The following is a 20,564-nucleotide window of genomic DNA, read 5'->3' on the forward strand; positions in this document are numbered from 1 at the left end:
AAGGAAGTACTTCCAAAACCACTTCCGGCGCAGCCCCTTGGACAGCCGAGCCGGAATGAAAACGGCGCAGCACAAGCATTAAGCGCTCGCGATAGGCCAGGCGTAACAGATCGGAACCCAGAGCCTGTGGACAGTGTCCTGCCCGAGCCGGAAGCGTGGGCACAGGACTCGGGCGCATGCGCACAATGTGTTGCGGGGGGAGGGGAGGTGTGCCTCCCCTGCGCAGGCGCGGGATCAGCTGCGACTCGCAGCGCCTCCGACCCGGCTCTAGGTCCGCGGTGAGGTTTGCGGACAGACCCGCAGGCTGGGCTCGCTGTCTCCGGACTTGATCGGCTGCTCGGGTAAGCGGATCCCCGATCTGAAGCTGGCTGGGTGCCCCGATCCCTTGCGATCCTCTTTCCGCGGAGTCCCTCTTCTCGCGGCCGGGCTCCCTCTCTGCAGAGCTTGGGCCGGGCGGCTGTGAACCGGCTGGCTGGTGCTCAGGGCCAGAGGTGGCCGGGCGGGTGCTGGGTCCTGGGGTGGTGGGTGCGGAGGGGACGTCGAGGCCATAGTGGGGTCCGGGGTGGCGTGAGGGGTCTAGAGGGATGGGGGTCTAGAGGGATGGGGGGATTAGAGCGATGGGGGCCTAGAAGGATGTGGGGCCCAGAAGGATGGGGTGGTCTAGAGGGATGGGGGCATCTGGAGGGATGTGGGAGCTATAGGGATGTGGGGGACTGGCAGGATGTTGGGGTCCAGAGCGATGGGCAAGTGGAGGGATATTGGGGTCCAGCGGGATGTGAGGGGTCTATAGGGAAGTTGCGGTCCCAGTGGGTGTGGGGGTCTAGAGGGACGTGAGGGTCTAAACGGATGTTGGTGTCTAGAGGAATTTGGGGGTCTAGGGGCATGTAAAGGTCTAGAGGGATTTGGGGGTCCCAAGGGGTGTGGGGTTCTGCATGGTTGTGGGTTCTAGAGAGATGTCGTGGTCTGCAGGGTTGTGGGGAGTCAGGGTGAAGTGAAACTTGTGGTGTTGAAAATATGAATTTGAGGCCATACACACCTGGAGGGAAGCTATTGGTATGGGAAGAGCCGTGAGGGTCTCAACTTGTTGAAACAGTGAAAGTCCCCTCAGCACAGTCCTACTGGGGTTAATTAGGAGAGAAAAAGAAAAAGCATAGACATGTGTGAACAAGTCAACTAGCAGGTGCACTGTGCAAAAAAGCACTGAGCACCAGGCCTTTTGTACACAGTAAAGGCAAGGAGAGGAGAGTTGAGGCATCTCTTAGCTCCAGGAAGTGAGGGCAGGAAAGCAGGTGTCCCCTGCACCTTCCAGTGGCTCCTGACACCACCCACTGTGCATGTCTGTGTTTACAGGCCCCCGTCAGCAGGGGGTGACTGTGCTTTGTAAAATCTGGATGCTGGAAGGGAGGGAACTGCTTTCCCCTGGCCTAGCAGGAAAGATGGGATTTTGTTCACCCTTACAGGTGAGATTTGGAAGGTTCTGGGTGTGCGAAGGATGCAGCTGGAAAGGGGGAACTGGCAGGATATATGAAAATTTAACCTGAAGGAGGACATGGGAGGATTGCTGGGGGGAGAGGCTCTAGGAGTGAGTGTGGGGAACTCTAGGAGTGAGTGTCTGAGAACCAGAGACGGGAGAGTCTGTAGGGGAGTAGAGGGTCTCCACTGGCAAGAGAGACAACTGGTATACCCTGTGCTCTGTGCAATTACAGAGTGGGCTGTGAGATTCTGCCCGGTAGTGCTTGTGTGAAATTCTTCACACCCTGGACTAGTAATATGGCGAAAAGTGAGCGTGCGTGGGAAAGCTAAAGGGAGAGAGAGATAGGGGATGGTTCACCACAGCCCCATCTGGAAATGAATTTTCTGATTTTTGACAAAGTCTGTTTTTCCAGGCATGAGTGCTTTCATTCACTCACTCATTCATTTTTTCCCTTTCTTTCATTGTCTCTTCCTCCCTGCACCATACTATCAAGCCATTACATATACGTGTAAATTCATGTGATGCCCACATTTTGCTGCTTGCATTTTTTTTTTTAACAATAAGTTGTCAACATCTGACCACATGCTGACCAGGCGTTCCTTAGTAATTAGATCTCATTTATGGAATGTGCATCGTGTGTGGGGGGCAGGGGAGATCTGGTAGGAAGATTGCAGGGGGCAGAGTATTGTCTAAAAATTTGGAAAATGTATTCAGTTTGCCTCAGGGAATGAATAACAGAATTCAGGTATATATTGCTTTGGAGGAACTCTAGAATTCCAAAACCTGAAAATCTGTGCTGGAGACTTTGTGCCAACAGGTTCATGTGCTCCTCAGGATTATTGAGGCATCTGAGTCAGTAACCCAGTAAACAACTGAGGCTTTTTTTCAACCCTTGCTGTGGGGCAGCTATTTGGTGCTGTGTTCCTACTAGTCCACACGGTGGCTCTCTAGTGTTGGCACAGATGGGGCGCTGACCTAACTGGTGAGAGGCAGGGTGGGTGCGGACAGGAACACAGGTCTGTGTCAGCAGAGACCCCCCTAGACAGCAGCCTGGGCACCACCTGGGAACTGGCCCCACCCACAGCTGCTGAATCAGAACCTGCTGGAAGCCTGGTCACACCCCAGGGATGCACCAACAGGAAGAGCTTAGAGAACAGGAGGAGCCAAGGAGTCAGCACTTCCTGGGGGAGGGATGAAGGACCAATGCAAACTCCTGACTCTTGATGAGAAATGGACACCGCATGAACAGGCTATTTTTTTTTAATGCAAGAAAACACCCCCAAACAACTTGCCTCCACCTCCCAGGTTGAAAGTGGGCGCCTCTGAGGGAGCAGGAGGAGAAGGTAATGGAAAAGCCCGTCTGTGGGAACACTGCTCCCGCTGTTCTGCTTCTGCACCTTCTTGTGGCCAGGCGTTACTGGAAAGGTGTGTAAACTGTTGCTTGTGCTCTTCCTTTGGAAATTCACTAAAAATAGGCTGTTTACTTGATACCCTGTCTCCCCTGGGGCTCGGCTGTGATGGAAGTGCTGAAAGAGACCCATTCTGTTCAGTGTGGTGCCCTCTGAGGGCAATCCATGCGGCTAGGGGCACCCTCAGCGGGCTCGCCATGGCCACTCTGGGTGCCATGCCCCAGCCTCCCGTCCCTCCTTAAACTCCGTTCGACAGGGCCCTGCAGACCTGGAAGTCTTTTTTCACTGGGAAATGCAGGCTCCAGGGTACAGCAGGTGAGGACCAAATACAGACCCTCGGAATATAGTGTAGATGGGAGACGTAGGCCAGCAGGGAGAAGGATTCAGAACAGCAGCTGTGTCTACTCAGTACATACTTACTGGATGCCCATAGTGGTGGCCTGGTGCACAGCGCACCCTCCCCACATCTGCCTTCCCCAGCGCACGGACCAAGATAGTCAAAGTAAAAGCACCTGTGAGACTCTTGGAGCTGTGGGGACTGTGCATGGCTAAGGGTCCTGAACTGACGTGTGAAGTGAGCATAGCAGGTGGGACATTGTCCAGGGAGCAGGGGCAGCACATGGTGTGTTGGAGTGGCTGTGAGGTGGGCATCGGGCAGAGGCAAGGCACACCTGTCAGTCTTGCTTGCTGGGAGGGGTGAAAAAGAGGGATTGTGGGGGACGGTCGAGTGGAGAGGTCCACTTGGTCTCATAAGATGTCCAGCTCTGAGAGCCCTGGCTGCATTGGAAGGTGGCAGCATGGGGGCTGGCATTTAATGCCATGTGTTGGCTGCTTGGGATAGGGCACTTACTAAGAGAACCCAAGCTGTGAGCTGGCCACTCCAGCTTTTAACTGCCAGGTAGGAGAAGGGCACCCAGTAGAGAAGACGGAAACAAGCACCCTGTGGAAGGGCAGAGGGAGCAGGGGGCACGGTGTGCAGGAGGTCAAGACTTGGTGCCCCCAGGAGGGCGTGGTGCAGCCATACTTGGATCTGGCCACCTGGCAGCCGTGGGCCGAGCTGTGTCACCAGGCCATGGGGACAGGAGCTAGTCCCAGGAAGGAGGGATTGGGGTGGTGGGTAGGTAGAGCAGTGGCTGGATGGGGGCTGAGGAAAATGTGTTAGGATGGAGCTCTTCAGGCATATTGTTCCTGATGAGATCGCCCAAGATTGGCACATTGTGGCTCAGGGACCAGTCTGTCCCCCGCATGCTTTCCCCATGAATGAAGTTCCACTGGCACAGCCCTGCCTTTTGTCTCTTCTGCCTGGGCTGCTTTCCCTCTACTCACAAACAGCTGAGTGGCTGTGTGTGGCAGAGACAGTATGACCCACAAAGCCTAAAATGTTTGCCAGCTGGCCCTTCAGAGTTAGTGTGCCCACCTGTGGGTGAGAGGGTGGCAGAGGCAGCACAGTGGCGAAGGGTCAAGAGGAAGACCTGGCCTTTGAGGGACAGCCTGTATTTGGGGACCAGAGGGAAGGCAGGAGTTCTGGGAAAGATGACTCCCAGGTATCCAGGGAGAGGGAGTGCGTCGAGGGGGTGTGTGGAGTCTGGGCTTGCTCTGATGCAGAGGAGTGTTTTTCCCACTTATCCTCCATTTACTTGGGCTGGCTGAGAAAGGTGGCATGGAAATCTGTGGTAGGAAAAGTTACAGCCACATGTTTCCCCTGTTGCTTTTTCCACGGCATTTGTCAACCCTGAGCGCTCTCCCCATATGCAATATATATGACATGGGAACGAGTGTCCGGGTCATTCTCTCAACTTCCATTTCTTTCTTTTTTCTTTTCTCTGCTTTTTGATTTTTGGAATATTTCCACGCCGATGTTGTCCTTCAGTCCCTCAATTATTTTAATAGTGGGCAGACAGCAGTCCAAAAGGTGAAGTAACTTTTCCACAGTCGTAAAGTTGGTGGTAGAGCTGGAACTACGAGAGCTTCCTCTGGTACCTCAGCGCCAGTCTTTGTAATTCCAGGGCAGTTGGTGCCACAGGGTACCTGGGTCGCCTAGAGACCTCCCAGAGAGCACCCTGGGAACCTCCCAGTTTGGGGTCAGGCTGTTATTTACCTGCGTTCAGTATCTGAATGGACTGCTAAGTCAGGCTCTCCAAGCCAGGGGGGACAGCAGGGCAGTGACATGTGGCTTCTCTCTCCCCAGCTCTCTGGGGCTGGAGATGGTTTAGGGCCAGCAGGGGTGGCCAGGTGACAAGAGGGTCTTTCAGGGAGAGGCAGGGATGCACACCGCAGTGACAGAGACTAGGCACACACTGAAAACTGTGGGGCTTACTGTCCCCTAAATTGTGAGAGTCTAGGCCTTTCCTGCCATTGAGTGTGAGTGGCTGCCCCATGACCTCATGGCTGAACAAATGGGCGAGTCAGGGAGTGCAGGACTGCTCACCACGCTTCCCTGCCCTGTGAGAGGGGATGAGTCCTTCAGGCTCTGGAGTTTGGTGCTCATTTCAGAGTGCTCAGGTGAGTGTCCCCACCCCCACCCCATGCACAACTAGAGAGGAGGGGCTGCCCATGTGGACCATGTGCACAGAGGACAGACAACCTCCCGCTGTTCTGCACCGTGCCCTGAACTTCACATGATCCCAGTCTGTGTGGGAGCAGGGTTACCCGGCTCCTCAGAGGTATGACATGAATCCTGTGTGTGGATGGTCAGGAAGTTTTAAACAGCAAAGGAAATCTCCGCAAGCTTTCCAGTGACGTAAAAGTATGGATTTCCTGCCTCCTCCACAGAGCCTCCTGAGGTGCAAGTGTGAGGTTGTTTGTGTGGTTCATGTCTAACACTAAGATTCCCCTCAGTCTGGCGGAGAAGATGGGTCCCTGGGTTCCTGTCTCCTTGCGCAAGTCCCACAGGCCTCACTCAGGTTTTCCTCTGGGACCTCAGGGCGTGAAGGGAAAGTGGGAACTAGTCCGAGCACAGATGTCTCCACCCTGCTCCAGCCTTGCCATATTCTTCGAGATCTGCAGCCTCAAGTTTGCACCAATCTCTTTTAGAATGTTCTTTACTTGAGGGCCGGGTGGTAGCGCACCTTGTTGAGCCCATGTATTACACTGTGCAAGGACCCGGTTTTGAGTCCCCGGTCCCCACCTGCACGGGGGAAAGCTTTATGAGCGGTGAAGCAGGGCTGCAGGTGTCTCTCTGTCTCTCTCACTCTCTATCACCCCCCTCCTTGATTTCTGGCTGTCTCTATCCAGTAAATAAAGATTGAAAAAAAAAAAAAAAAGAATGTTCTTTACCACTTGCTGCTTTTGTTCTTGGTAGGCAGTTAGTTACATGCAGTCCCGTTGTTGCTTGTTCTGAAGCACAATCCATCTCCTCACCCCTGAACTGTATTCAGCTTTCATAGCATGCAGGTCCTGGACTTTGACTTGCTAACTGATAATCACACATGCTGATAGTTTTGAAAAAGGTTGTTTGTTTTTTTTTTTAACTTGGGGGGATTAATGGTTTACAGTAAATACAGTTGTTGGTATATGTATAAAATGTCTCAGTTTTCTGCAAAATACTCTCCTTCCCAGCCTAGTCCTCTTCCACCATCATTCACCAACACCTGAATCCATTCCTCCTCCCCCGGAGTCCCTTAACTTGGTGCAATACACCAAACCCAGTCCAGGTTGTACTTCGTGTTTCCCTCCCTGGTCTTATTACCTTCTAGAATGTCTGCCTCCGCTGAGTTGTGCTCGCTCCTCTGCAAAACTGAGTTGGGTGCACAGTCTCTGAGGTCCCTCTTGGGCTGACATCTTTATAACTTTCAGTTCTCATGTGTCATGTTAATTTGGGGGGTGGGTGGGAAGAGAGACAGAAAGGCAAAGAGAGTGAAAGAGACCCCAGCACTGAAGCTTCCTTCAACGCAGTGGGGGCCGATCTTGAACTTGGGTCACACACACACACACACACACACACACACACACACACACAAAGCAGCGCCCTATCCAGGTGAGCTATTTTGCTGACCCTTATTTTTTTGTTTTCCAGTGATTACGAACTTGTCATAAAGTAGTGCGGCTTCTTTTTTAGACTTTCCTAATTCCAGGGATTAGTAATTAATGGGAGCTTCTGGTATTTTAGATGGTATTTTAGATGGGACCAGACATACCTGGTCAAGTTTGGACCCAAAATTTGACCCTTGGTATTGTGGTTAACAGAAGCGCTGGGCTGTATTTAGGAAGTACTTGAGTCAGACACACTAATTACACTTCTAGAATGGAGTTGTTTCGTTTAACCTGGTCTCTTACTGTGCGTGTGCTTGGCCACATTCTTCCTTCTTGCCTTTTCCTCTTTGTCATCATCATCACCATCATCTTTGTTTCTGTAGCCAAAGGCTGTCTAGCTACCTCTGATCAAAAGCAAATAAAACCAGATGGTTTATTCTAGGTATAATGATGGTCTAGGAGTCATCAAGGAAATGAAGTCAAGAGAAAAATACAGATTCTTCACAAAAGTGGAGTTAGTCCTTTAGTGTCCTTGCTAATTGTAATAATGCCTATAACATATGTCAGGGGCCACATGGCTCCTGTAAGCACCATCTACCTGTGCAAGACATACAAGAGCTGAAGACCTGGAACATTTTGGCAAAGGAGGATCTAGTGGAAGTGTATGTTATGTGGAAATATTATGCATGTACAAACTATTGTATTTTACTGTCGACTGTAAACCATTAATCCCCCAATAAAGAAATAAAAAAAAAAAAAAAGAGCTGGAGAAACACGATGGGTAGAGTAGTTACTTCTCTGTAACATCTGCCCCCATTTCTGTGTCATCCTGTGGCTCCTTCAAACTCTCTGACCAAATCGAAGGTTGTCACAGGTAGTACTGAGTGGAGCTACCACCCGTCAGTAGTGCTGCAGACAAGGGCAGCCTGCAGACCTGGCCTCGGCCAGACTGTGGGGTCCAACTGGAAGCATGCCATAAGCATGAGTGTCTGTTCCCTTCATTCTGCCACGGAATGCTCCCCAGATCAGGATCATAAACCAAAATGGGCCTGTTCTCTGGGAGCTTGCAGTCAAATAAACAGGCCACTCCCTACCATGCGATGAGTGGAGTCGATACCCAAGATCTGTACCTCTCCCCCAGGGAGAACGAAGGTGGCAAAGGCTAAGGGCCAGGTGAGACTCCTCCCACTCTGGAAGAAGCTGCAGTAACAGTGATGTGCTTTGGGGTACCAGAGAGACAAAGGCAGAAGACCAGCGTAGGCACAACCACTACTAAGTCCAGCTGAGATTGCTTACCATGTGTGAAACTTGGTTTGATCCCTGGAACCACATGGAAGCACCATGGACAGCATCAAGGGACCGCTGTAGATTTTGGAGCAATGCTTGACTGGCTCTCCTCTCCCTCTCACTGTCCTGTCCTTCCTTGATAAAGCATAGAAATTGGGCTTAGGAGGCCACCCAGTATTGTGCAGGCACAAGGTCCAGGGTATATTCCCCAGCCTGGCATTGACATAACCAAGCCAACAGCCTGTGCACTTTGGAGCATTTTTTTTTAATTTAAAAAAAAATTTATTTATTGGATAGAGACAGCCTGAAATCAAGAGGGAAGGGGGTGATAGAGAGGGAGAGAGACACCTGCAGCACTGCTTCACCACTCGCTAAGCTTCCCCCTGCAGGTGGGGACTGGGGGCTCGAACCCAGATCCTCGCGCATTGTAACACATGAGCCCAACCAGGTGTACCACCACCCATCCCCGAACTTTGGAGTTTTTAACTCACTTTTACTCACATTATGTTTGATGGTACACTGCCTAGTCTCAGGTCACCCTGTTTTTGTATCATTAGGAATCTCTTCAAATGTAGCTACTGCCTTTTTTTGCTGTCTGATCTAGCCTTGTATTGTTTGATGTAATTCCAGCACAGTAATTACCTTGAAGAGTCTGGGACTTTATGGTATAGCTCAATGAGGAGATTCATAGAATTCCAATTGACACTAAGCTCCAGGAGACAGGGACAGTGTCCAGGAGTTTTCTGTTTGCTTTTGGTTTTTGCGTTTTGTGCTTGGAGCCCAGCATAGCTTTGAGAGCACTTAAATCTTACTGGCTCAATGTGCTCTCTAGCAATTGTGTCCAAACCCAAGCTCTTCTTTTTCCCCTTTCTTTCTTCTCTCTCTTATTTGTATTTGATAGGACAAAGAGAAATTGAGAGGGAAGGGGAGCTAGAAGGAGAGAAAGAAAGACACCTACAGCGCTACTTCATTGGGACTTGAACCCTAGTCCTTGTGCATGGTAACATGTATGCTCAACCAGGTGCACCACCACCCAGCCCCCAAAACTCAAATTTTTCAATGTTTTAAAAGATAATACTGGTGATTCTCCTGTTTATTTCTTTTTGCTACTGGAGTTTTTTGCACCTGCGCAATTCAACCACTCCTGGAAGACTCATTTTTTCTTTCCATATGTGGAGGGGGGGTGGGGGAAGCACAACACTTCTCCACCACTTGTGAAACTTGCCCCTTTGCATGGTGCTCCCATGAGGTGCTGGGGACATGAACCCAGGTCCTCACAAGTGGTAAAGTGTGCACTCTACCAGGTGAGTGATCTCCAGCCTTTTTTTTTTAATAAGAGAAATCATCTCCTAATTAAAGTAGAGAGAGAATTAGAAGCAGTACCATATTACCAGAAGAGTTCTGAACCAGTCGTTACCAGGCCTTTCTTTCTCAAATTGTATTCTTTTTCTCTGAAGTTAGAGGGTTGGGTGGAGCGTTCTCTAAGGATCGTTTTAGAACTCTCACTCCAGTTTTCAAATTGCATTAGTAAATACACTTATAGACATGACTGACATCTTCTTTACTTCTAAGTGTGTCTGTGAATGTGTATTGGTAGCTGTCGTTCACTGAACTCCATAAAATTTGTTGGAATTATAAGAAGGGAAAAGTTTGAGGGATTATCTTCCCTATATAGTAACCAACTTCAAGTGGAGGGTGCTGTAAGGAAGGGATATGTCATGACAAGAGTTGGAGAATGAGTTATCACTTGAGGCTAAAGAAAAAGACATGGGGTCTTGACCTCCAGTCTCCACTGACTTCCTGCCTTTGGTTCCATACACCTGTAGTCCCAGAGGCTCTGGGAAAAGTGTGAGTCTGGGACTGTGGGCCTGGGACTCTGGGAAAAGTGTGAGTCTGGACTGGGGATTCTTAATTCTCACTCTAGTAAGCAGGGCGAGAACTTCACCCTGCCCGCGCTGGGTGGTGTGAGAGCACTTGCTAGGTGACGACTCAGCCACTTGCCAGTCTCTTGTGTTCAGAATCCAGACCACAACCTCACTATTGGTGTCCTTGTGTCTGTAGTCCAGATGTGACGGTGCATTTTTGCCTCTCCCATGCACTAACATGTCCCCTCTCCTTCAGAGACAAGAGTGGCCTGTACCAAGGTGGGGACCAATCCAGGAACCAGATGAGCAGAGATATCTGTGTCCACACCTGGCCTGGGTCCTACTACTTAGAACTTGAGAAGCGATGGGTCCCTGGAAAACTTGCATTGACTCCTCGCACCCTAAAATTCACAGCAGATAAAACGGGAGAGGTCCTGGTCCATTTCCCTCTGTCTAGTATAATCGAGATCAAGAAGGAGGCTTCCCACTTCATCTTTAGTTCTCTCACCATATTGGAAAAGGACCACATTAAGCACTGGTTCAGTGCCTTGCAGCCGAGCCGGAATGCCGTCTTCAGCATCATTGAGCATTTCTGGAGAGAGCAGCTGTTGTCTCATCCGGGAGCTGCTGCTGAGGTGTCATCCTCCCCTATGACCAAGGGGAAGGAGCTGACTGGTCTGATGGCCTGTTCCCAGAAGCGTCTAGAAGACACAACCAAAGTCCTTCACCACCAGGGTGAGCAGATTGACAGCATCGCAAAAGGCCTGGACCAGATGGAGTCTGACCTGGAGGTGGCGGACAGGTAGAGAAAGCCACTCACCCATCACCCCTGTATTTATTTATGTATGTATGTATTTATTTATGCATTTATTTATTTTACCACTTTGTTGAGGAATTGTTAGCTTGAAGGACTTGCTATCCCAGGCATGTATTTTCACATCTCCTGAAGATAAGTGCCAGCAGCTCTCACCCACCACCAAGCTGTTCTCCGCCAACACCTAACCAGCTCCCTTTCACTTCCCTCCCACCTCCCTCTTTTTGAGTCCTTGGAGCTGTTGAAACACGGCTTATTAATGTTTCTCCCTCTGTTTTCCTTTGCTTTTTTCAATTTCCTCCTGAGTGAGATCATCCAATATCTGTTCTTCTCCTTCCTGTTTATTTTTCCCAGCTTGATTCCCTCCAATTCCATCCTTGTAACAAAAGAGAAGATATTGCTCTTGCTTACAGCTGAGTTGTATTCCACTGTACATGTATACTTTACACCTTCCTTAACCACTCATCTGTCATTGAATGCTTGGGTGGTTCCTAAATTTTAGCTACTAGGAATAATTATTACATTGAGCATATGTGTGCATATGTCTTTTTATTTCCTTTTTTAAATTTTCAAATAGAGATAGAGAGACATTAAGAAGGAACTGGGAGATAGAGTGGGAGGTAGAGAGACACCAGCTATCTGACAGTGACACACTGTGTTAAGCGCACATAAGCACAAAGCACAAGGGCCCGCACAAGGATCCCAGTTCAAGCCCCCAGCTCCCCCACCTGCAGGGGGGTTCACTTCACAAGCAGTGAAGCAGGTCTTCAGGTGTCTATCTTTCTCTCCCCCTCTCTAGCTCCCTCCCCCCTGCCCAATTTCTCTCTTAGCCAATAAAATGGAAAAAATGGCCACTAGGAGTAGTGGATTCACAGTGCTGGCACCGAGCCCCAGTGGTAACCCTAGAGGCCAAAAATAAAAGGGGAAGGGGGACACCTGGAGCACTGCTTCATCACTCATAAAGCTTCCCTCCTACAGGTGAGGACTGGGGCTTGAACCTGGGTTCTTTCACACTATAATGTGTGCACTGAGTCAGGTGCGCCACCGCCCAACCCCCAAATATTTTATTTATTACTATATATATATATATATATATATATATATATTTAAAATTATTTGGTAGGATAGAGAGAAATTGAGAAGGAAAGGGGGGAGGGATAGAGAGACAGACATCTGCTTCACTGCTCATAAAGCTTCTCCCCTGCAGGTGGGGAACTGGAGTCTTGAACTCTGGTCCTTGCGCTTTTTAACATATGCACTCAGCTGGTCGTGCCACCACCAGCCTCTTGTATCCCATCAACAGTGCACAAAGATTATTTTTTCTCTGCATCCCCAACATTTTTTGCTTCTATACATATACGTGTATATATATATATATATATATATATATATATATATATATATATTTTATTAGTGATTTAGTCATGATTGACAATATTGTGGGATAAGAGGGATAAAATTCCATACAATTCCCACCACCAGATTTCCACATCTCCTCTCCTCCATTGGAAGTTTCCCTATTCTTTATCCCTCTAGGAGTGTAGACCGAAGATCTTTATGGGGTGCAAAAGGTGGGAGATCTGGCTTCTGTAATTGCTTCTCAGCTGGACATGGGTGTTGACAGGTGCATCCATACCCCCAGCCTGTTTCTTGTTTTCCCTAGTGGGGCAGGGCTCTGGGGAGGCGAGGCTCTAGGACACATTTGTGAGGTTGTCTGCCCAGGGAAGTCAGGTTGGTGTCATGGTAGTATCTGCAACTTGGTGGCTGAAAAAGCTTCTTATCATTTAGGTAAAAGCCATTCTAACAGGTGTGAAGTGGCATTTCACTGTGGCTTTGATTTGCATTTTCCTGGTCTGTGATACCGAGCACATTTACATGTACCTAAGGTCATCTTTTTTATCTTTTTTCAAAAAATGTCTGTTCGGATCCTCTGCCCATTTCACAGTTGAATGCTTTGGATACAAACCACTTATAAGACATACAATTTGTAAATAATTTCTCCCATTTGATAGGTAGCATTTTTATTTTGTTGATGGTTTCCTTTGCTGTGCTGGAACTTTTGACTTGGCTGTAGTCCCATTTGCTTATTTTTGCTGAGGGAGGGAGGGAGGGAGGGAGAGAGAGAGAGAGAGAGATATTGAGATTTAAAAAAAATTATTGGCAAGACAGATGTCAAGGAGTTTACTACCTTTGTTCTTTTACAGGAATTTTATGATTTGGGGTCTTCAATTCAGATCTCTAATCCATTCAAATTGAGTTTTGAGCAAAGAGTGGTGTAGGTCAGGTTTCATTCAGTTTTCCCAACACCCTTTATTGAAGAGACTGTCATCTGCCCATTGTATATTCTTTACTGCTTATTGTTTTTATTCATTTTAATTTTTTCTGATTTCCCTTATGCTATTTTTCATTTAGAAATGTTTAATTTCCAGATGTTGAGAATTTTCAACAGAATTACTGTTGTTATTGATTCTTGTTTCATCTCTTAGTGAACATGTTCTGTGTGATTTTAATCTGTGAAATTTATCGAGACTTACTTTTTTAATATTTTAATGTTTTGGACACTTTTTATTTATTTATTTATTTATTTATTTAGAGAGAAATGGAGATAGGAGGGGAAGACAGAGAGGGGGAGAGAAAGATAGACACCTGCAGACCTGCTTCACTGCCTGTGAAGGGTTTTGGACACTCTTGAAAATGCTGTGCACCCAGCAGTTGGATGATGTTTCTTTTTTATAATTATCAGTCAGGTTGGCTTGGCAAATGTGCTTTTAATTTCTATATTCTTATTCATTTTTTGTTTTGAGAAATCTTTACAAGAAGCTCATTAAAGTTTATAGTTGTGATTGTCTACTTCTCCTTTTTATTGAGTTTTTTTTTTTTTTTCCTCCAGGGTTATTGCTGGGCTTGGTGCCTGCACCATGAATCCACCGCTCCTGGAGGCCATTTTTCCCCCTTTTTTGTTGCCCTAGTTGTTGCAGCCTCGTTGCGGTTATTATTGCCATTGTTGACGTTGCTTTGTTGTTGGATAGGACAGGGAGAAATGGAGAGAGGAGGGGAAGACAGAGAGAGAGGGGGAGAGAAAGATAGACACTTGCAGACCTGCTTCACCGCCTGTGAAGCGACTCCCCTGCAGGTGGGGAGCTGGGGGCTCGAACCGGGATCCTTACGCCGGTCCCTGCGCTTTGCGCCACGTGCGCTTAACCCACTGTGCCACTGCCCGACCCCCCTTTTTATTGAGTTTTAGCCAATTTTGAAAGTACATTATTAAATGGATACATATTTAGTTTTCTCTCAAGGCTTTCTGTTGTATTGCTCCTCTTACTAATGTTCAATGTCCCTTTTCATTCCTGGTAGTGCTCCTTTCCAAAAGTTTACTTTTGATTTGATACTTTTCTCCCCTCTCTCTTTAATTGCCATATATCTGTCTTTTTCACAGTGTGACTCTTATAAACAAGGAGTAAACTGTATCTTGTTTCTCTGTGCAGACAATCCATGCCTTTTAGTCAGAGTATTTAGGCCACTTACATTTAGGATGAGTAACAATGTGGTTGAGTTTAATCCCATCATTTTCCTTTCTTTTCCATTTCATCTAATTTTTGTTCCTTTGCTCCCCTTTTCCAGCTTCCATGTTTTTCCTCTTCTACTGACTTGTTAGGTGTATTTCTTGGAGTTACTTTACAGTCAGCTATCCTAGGCAGTTGCTACTAGCCATATTAGAATCATGTTTAAAATTTTTTCCTTCTTGTATTAGTTACACTTTGATGCCCAATAAACACGTAGCCATTAGTGACTGGGTGGTGCAGGTATGAAACATCTCCATTACTATAGACAGTCTGCTAGACCATTCTTTAGAGATTAAAATTGGGATTTGTTGTGAGTCAGAATTACTCAGGAAAATTACACACAACACACAAAATTATACACTTGTGCATAAAGAGAACATTCTTGTCAGAAGTAGTGTATTTTGTTATCTTTATGTATATGTGTATTATGTATTTATGTATAGTGTATTATGTTATCTTTATACTAGCTCTGTGTCTGAAGAATTATGTCCTATTCTAGCTGTCGCCTAGGCATTCGTTTTCTAAAACACAGGATAACTCCTGCTCTTTCTGTTTCATGAAATGCTTATGAAAAATAAAACTGCAAAGTGGTGGAATGCTTATATGAAAGTGAAGGCTGGGGGCTGGGCGGTGGCGCAGCTGGTTAAGTGCACATGGCGCAAAGCGCAAGGACCAGAGTAAGGATTCTGGTTCCAGCCCCCAGATCCCCACCTACATGGACATTGTTTCACAGGCAGTGAAGCAGGTCTGCAGGTGTCTATCTTTCTTACCTCTCTTGTCTTCTCCTCCTCTCTCCATTTCTCTCTTTCCTGTCCAACAACAACAATGATAAACAACCAGGGCAACAAAAGGGAAAAAAATAGCCTCCAGGAGCAGTGGATTCGTAGTGTAGGCACCGAGTCCCAGTGATAACTCTGGAGGCAAAAAAAAAAAAAAAAGTCAAGGCTTTTTTACTTTAGGTATTTAAAGTGGATTGACCTAGGTTTCTGTGTTTTCTTGCTTTTTTCTCTTCTCTTTCCAGGTTGCTAACAGAACTGGAATCTCCTTCTTGGTGGCCCTTTAGTTCCATGCCCTGGAAAGCACCCTTGGAAACCAAGCCCAGGGCAAGTACCTCAGCAGCAAGTTCTGAAGCATTTGGGAAAGAAGGGATAGTGATCAGAGTTCCTGTTGTTATCTCCCAGAGAACAGAATCTCAGGTGAAGCCAGGAAGGCTCACCATTCTGGTTTCGGGGCTGGAAATCCACGACTCCAATTCTTTACTCCTACACAAATTTGAAAGAGAAGAGGTGGATGACATTAAAATTCATACACCATATGAGATTAGCATCCGCCAGCGTTTCATTGGGAAACCGGACATCACTTACCGCTTGTTATCTGCCAAGATGCCTGAAGTTATCCCCATTTTGGAAGTGCAATTCAGCAAGAAGATAGAGTTGCTAGAAGATGCCCTCATGTTCCGGGGCACTGGAGTTTCTTCCCTGACAGAGAAGGGCTTCTCTGTGTGGCAGGCAGGTTAGTGCCACTCCCCACAGCTACACACAGACCTCTGGGATCTGGTCAGTTCACCCAAGGCACATAATTAACACAATGCCTCAAATCCCTCAGAACAGCTGCTACCATGATGCACTAACAAATGGCTACTCGTTTGTAAATAAAAATAATTCCAGCCATTTCCTTTCATACTTAACTCTCTACCTATGACTCTCCAGTCACTCAAGTTTTACCATATACTTTCGAGCTGTATGGATTTCAGGAGAGGCCACAATAGTTCTGGGGTGGGGGTGGGGGGACCCTTTTAGAACTGAGAAAGGCTCCAGTGCTCTTCCTTTTTCTTCAGTTTAGATATGTAACTATCATCACTTATCTGCTGGTGGCTTCTGGTCTCCCTGCCCTTGCCACCTGGCTTGCATTCCCCTGGCTTTCAGTCGAGGTCTTCCCACCCACCTTCCAGATGTATCTTTAGGCATGTGATTCTGTGAAGGCAACATCACATTGTTTTTTGTGTTGTTGGCACTGTCAGAGTGGCAGGCGGGCCTCTGTGTCCTCACACAGGTCTCTCTGTGAATAGAGGAATAACACAGCCAGAGGGGTCAAGTCCACAGCAGCTTTCTCCCAGGATGAGAGAATGTGATAAGATCTAAGTTGCCAATTTTGCCATTCTGATGGGTGTTGAGTGACACGTGGGTGATATTAGGGGTGGGAGGGTTACAAATATCTTTATTACAAGTTGATTTTATGGTACAAAAGTAGAAACCACCTATACATCCAACTGTTAGGTGATTGTTAAGTCAAGAGTTGGCCAACTTTTTCTGTAAAACCCCATAAATACTTTTTTTAATTTTAGTTTTTTTAATTTTGATAGAGAAATCGAAAAGAAAGCAGCAGATAGACACACACACACACTCACACACACACACACACACCAGCAGCACGCTTACCCTTACAGGTGGGGGCCAGGGGCTTGGCCCCAGATCCTTGCACATGGCAGCTTGTGTGCTCTACCCAACCCCCTGTTAAGACCCATATGATAAATACTTTGAGCCTTGAAGGCTGTGCCATATCTGTTGCAGTGACTCACCTCTACCATTATAGGGCAAAAGCAGCCACAGACCGTATGTAAACAGATGAGCGTGGCTGTATTCCAACAAGACTTCATATTAACAGCAGGTGGTGGGGGTCAGGGTTTGGCAAACCCCTGAGCTGAATTATAATAAATATACACATGTACAATAATACTAACGGATCACTTTTTAAATTAAGTGATCTGTGTATGCAGATATGAAAAGGTGCATGCAGTGTACAGCCATGTGAAAAAAAAATAGGAAAACTCAAGAATGACATATAGAAGACTAGCAGTAGTTATCTGTAGAAGGCCAGAATAGTGAAACTCTCTCTCACTCCCTCCTACAGCTCTGTGCAATATGCAGATGTTCACTATAAAAACATATCCGATGTTCACAACCAGGTAGAAAAACGCACTTCAGATTAAAAGCCCCAGCTGTGTAGCCTACTTAGTCTTACACTAAACCATTCAGGCTTCTAGCCCGTAGAAATCCTGACACTGGAGACATCTGCATTTGACCCGGTAGGAGCAGCATAGATGGGATGGTTTTGTGACTACTTACACAGAGTTTCTTCTGAGCCAGACTTCTAGAGAATTCTATTTGACTCTTATAGTCCATCTTCTTTTTCCTCCTCTTTCAATGACATTTTTGCTTTTTGATTTTTCAGATGCAGAGCACCTGGTTCTGCTCTGTAGGTTGTCTATTTTGTGTTTTGCTTTGTTTTGTTTTTCCCTAGTGGCTTACCTTTTTGTTCCACCTGATTTGCAGGAGTTCCATATCTATCCTCCAAATTTAGCCTCATTAAAGACAACTGATGTGTCTCAATCTGTCAACCTCCACTACAGAAATCCTTGATTATGGCATGGTTCAACCTGCCATTTTTTCCCCTGTGAGTTTGGTTTTGAGTCCTTAAGAAACTCCAAAGTCAGAAAATATTCTGACCTTTTCTAACATTGCCATAATGAGGGATATTATTTCTAGATTAGTGGTGGTTTGTCTTACAAGTAGGAATCTTTCCTTAGGAACTTTGCTGGATATCTATTACAGGAAGAGGCAGGCTTGCTACGCCCCATTCTTTTTCTTTCTGAAATAATCAATTTCATTTTTATGGTGTTGGTTGTCATTATACTTGGTAATAAGTAGATCTGATGGAATGTCCAAGTGTTCATGTGAAAGTGTACTTTAAAAAAATTTTTTTATTAGGTAGAGATGGCCAGAAATCAAAGAGGGCAGTAGGGCAAGCAGAGGGCACTGTCAGCCTTTTGTTCCACAGCCAGACGCAGAACCAGCAGGAGACAGCTGGCAAAATAGCTCACCCAGACAGTGTGCCTGATTTATATTGCTGAGATTCTAGCCCAGCACCCCCCCCCCTTCCACCACCACGCCAAAGTAGGCTGTTATGCTGGGTGTTTTTCTCTCTGTGTGTCTCTCTCCTGCTGTCTGAAAAGGTCAGCCCAGGGCAGTGAATCTCTGGTGACAACCTGAAAAAAGGAACCTTTCAGGAGATAATATGGAGTGATAATTGAGTCATGTGATGACAGTCTGCCTTGGGGAGGGAAGGCACAGACAGAGCGGCTCCCTCCTCAGAGCAGCCAGCTCAGGACTACTTGTAAGACTCCTAGCTGATTATTGTGGCCACTGAACTCTCTAGGACAGTGCCCCTCACGGAGAGTGACCCTACTTCTCGGCCTTCTCCGTAGCCACAAGCCCTTTCCCAGCAACACCTGGCTTTGGGTCAGACTGAGTGACTGGAGACCATGGTCATAGACAAGTGGGAACTGAGCCACATCTAGGAAGACAGATGGGTTTTCATCTTGGAGCTAACTTTAGACTCTGGGTGAGATCCCTGAAGCGTGTCTGAGTCTGGAGCGAGCAGGAAGTGAGGCCAGCCTGCCTCACGGTGGGCGGCCTCACAGCTGTGGACGGGAGGCACAGGTGACAAGGGGTGATGTGTTAGGAAAACGACACCTTAGAACTACAGAAACAGCGAGGTGGAAACCAGGATTTTTTTTTTTTTTTACATTTCAAATTCCTAATGAGCAATGTTGGCAAAAAAAAATAAATAAATAAATAAAATGTGTGGCCAGTAGGTGGCAGTCTAGTAACACAGCAAGTTCATTTCAAGAAGAACTTTGAGAGCCCTGTGTACTGTTAAGGCAGAGGATGAGAGCTTGGGGTGGAAGGAGTGGCTAGGGTGAGGGTCTCCTGGGCTTCGGGCACCAGGAGTGAAACAGGGACAGCTTCCTCAGGAAGGAGCAGTTGCAAGTGACTGTTTTTCTGCAGAGCTTCAATAAGGCTTTTATTTTGGGGTAGTTTCAGAGTCACAGAATAAGTTGTGAAGATAGTACCCAGAATTCCTATGTCTCCATGCCTTGTTTCCCCCACTGCTGCCACCTCTCATGGGTGTCATTTATAGTCACTGTCATGTTGAACTTGCACTGATACACTGATATTCACTGACGTCCATTTAATTATTTGAGAAAGAGAGAATCAGAGCAATAGTCTGGCACATGTGGTGCCAGAGAACAAACTCGGGACTTCCTGCTTGAGAGTCCAGTGCCTCACCCACGCCACCCCCCAGGCCATGCTTTACTCACCTGTGCCCAGACGCTACCTTCTGTTCTAGGATCCCGTGGGACCTTAGTTGTGTCTCCTGGGGCTCCTCTGAACTGTGACAGATTCAGGGGTCTGGCTGGGTGTTTGTAGAGTCCCCACCTACCCTTCACCACCACTACCCACTCCCATTGACCATTTACTTTCTTTATTTATTTATTTACAAGAGGGATAAGAGGGGGGAGAGGAACAATCTAGATATCATTCTGGTACATGTGCTGCCAGGGATCTATCTCAAGACCTCATGCGTGAGAGTCCCACACTTTATCCACTGTGCCACCTCCCGGACCACCCCATTGACCTTTATCTCATGTTGTTGTCTCATGAACTTCAGGGTGACTAGTTACCTTCAGGGCAGGTAGCCTCCTCATCACATCAGCAGCAAGGCCCATGCTTTTTTTTTTTTTTTGAAGAGGATGGGTGGTAGTTAAAGACTTATTTATCTCTCTCTCTCTCTCTCTCTCTCTCACACACACACACACACACACACACACACACACACACACACAGAAGCTCATCAGTTGAGACTATCTCTTGAGGTGATCAAGCTCTATCTAGCCCTAGGTGCGGGTAGCTCACCGGCAGCTGAGGGACTCTACATGGTCATAAGGGTGTGGGCACTGCCATAACCACCAGCAGACCCTGAAGAAACTATCCAAGACCAGACAGGTGTGGAGTGATTCTTCTGTCATTCTCCTGTCGGGTCTTGGTGGTCCTAGCTCTCAGCCTGCACTCAGGTTGGGGAGCTCAGAGTCTGGGATATGGGAGCCTGATGTCCTGTCCCAGGACTGTCCTAAGTTCAGCCCTTGCTCAGCCCCCCCCTCCTCATTCCCAGAAAATGAAATCAGCTGCAAGCTCCCTTGTAGCTTGAACAACTTGTTCTTATTTTGTTTAACTGAGCTGATAACTAATGACTTTAGAAAGTAAAACCACTCCACACTGCACCAAACTTCTCAGAAGATAATTCAAAGCATGGCAACAACTGAGTCAGCAGCTCAACTCT

General features: G+C 47.2%; 2 protein-coding genes across 4 annotated transcripts in view; both read left to right on the plus strand.

Moving 5' to 3' along the window:
• The window catches only part of ARF1 (ADP ribosylation factor 1), a 442,994-nt gene that overhangs the window by 211,341 nt on the left and 211,089 nt on the right, over nucleotides 1–20,564 (plus strand). The window lies entirely within an intron of this gene.
• Nucleotides 77–20,564, plus strand: part of SNAP47 (synaptosome associated protein 47) — a 43,550-nt gene continuing 23,062 nt past the window's right edge. For 2 of the 3 annotated variants that reach the window (XR_009551509.1, XM_007535070.3), the window contains exons 1-3: nucleotides 77–341; nucleotides 10,264–10,809; nucleotides 15,406–15,896. Coding sequence is in view for 2 of the 3 variants with exons in the window: in XM_007535070.3 (XP_007535132.1) it covers nucleotides 10,310–10,809; nucleotides 15,406–15,896 (991 nt within the window). In the remaining variant the exon portion in view is untranslated. Of the gene's footprint in view, nucleotides 342–2,779; nucleotides 2,900–10,263; nucleotides 10,810–15,405; nucleotides 15,897–20,564 lie in introns of all 3 variants that reach the window. The other variant, XM_060197414.1, reaches the window with a different exon arrangement.

This window comes from Erinaceus europaeus, chromosome 9 (genome assembly GCF_950295315.1).
Source record: "Erinaceus europaeus chromosome 9, mEriEur2.1, whole genome shotgun sequence".
NCBI lineage: Eukaryota > Metazoa > Chordata > Mammalia > Eulipotyphla > Erinaceidae > Erinaceus > Erinaceus europaeus.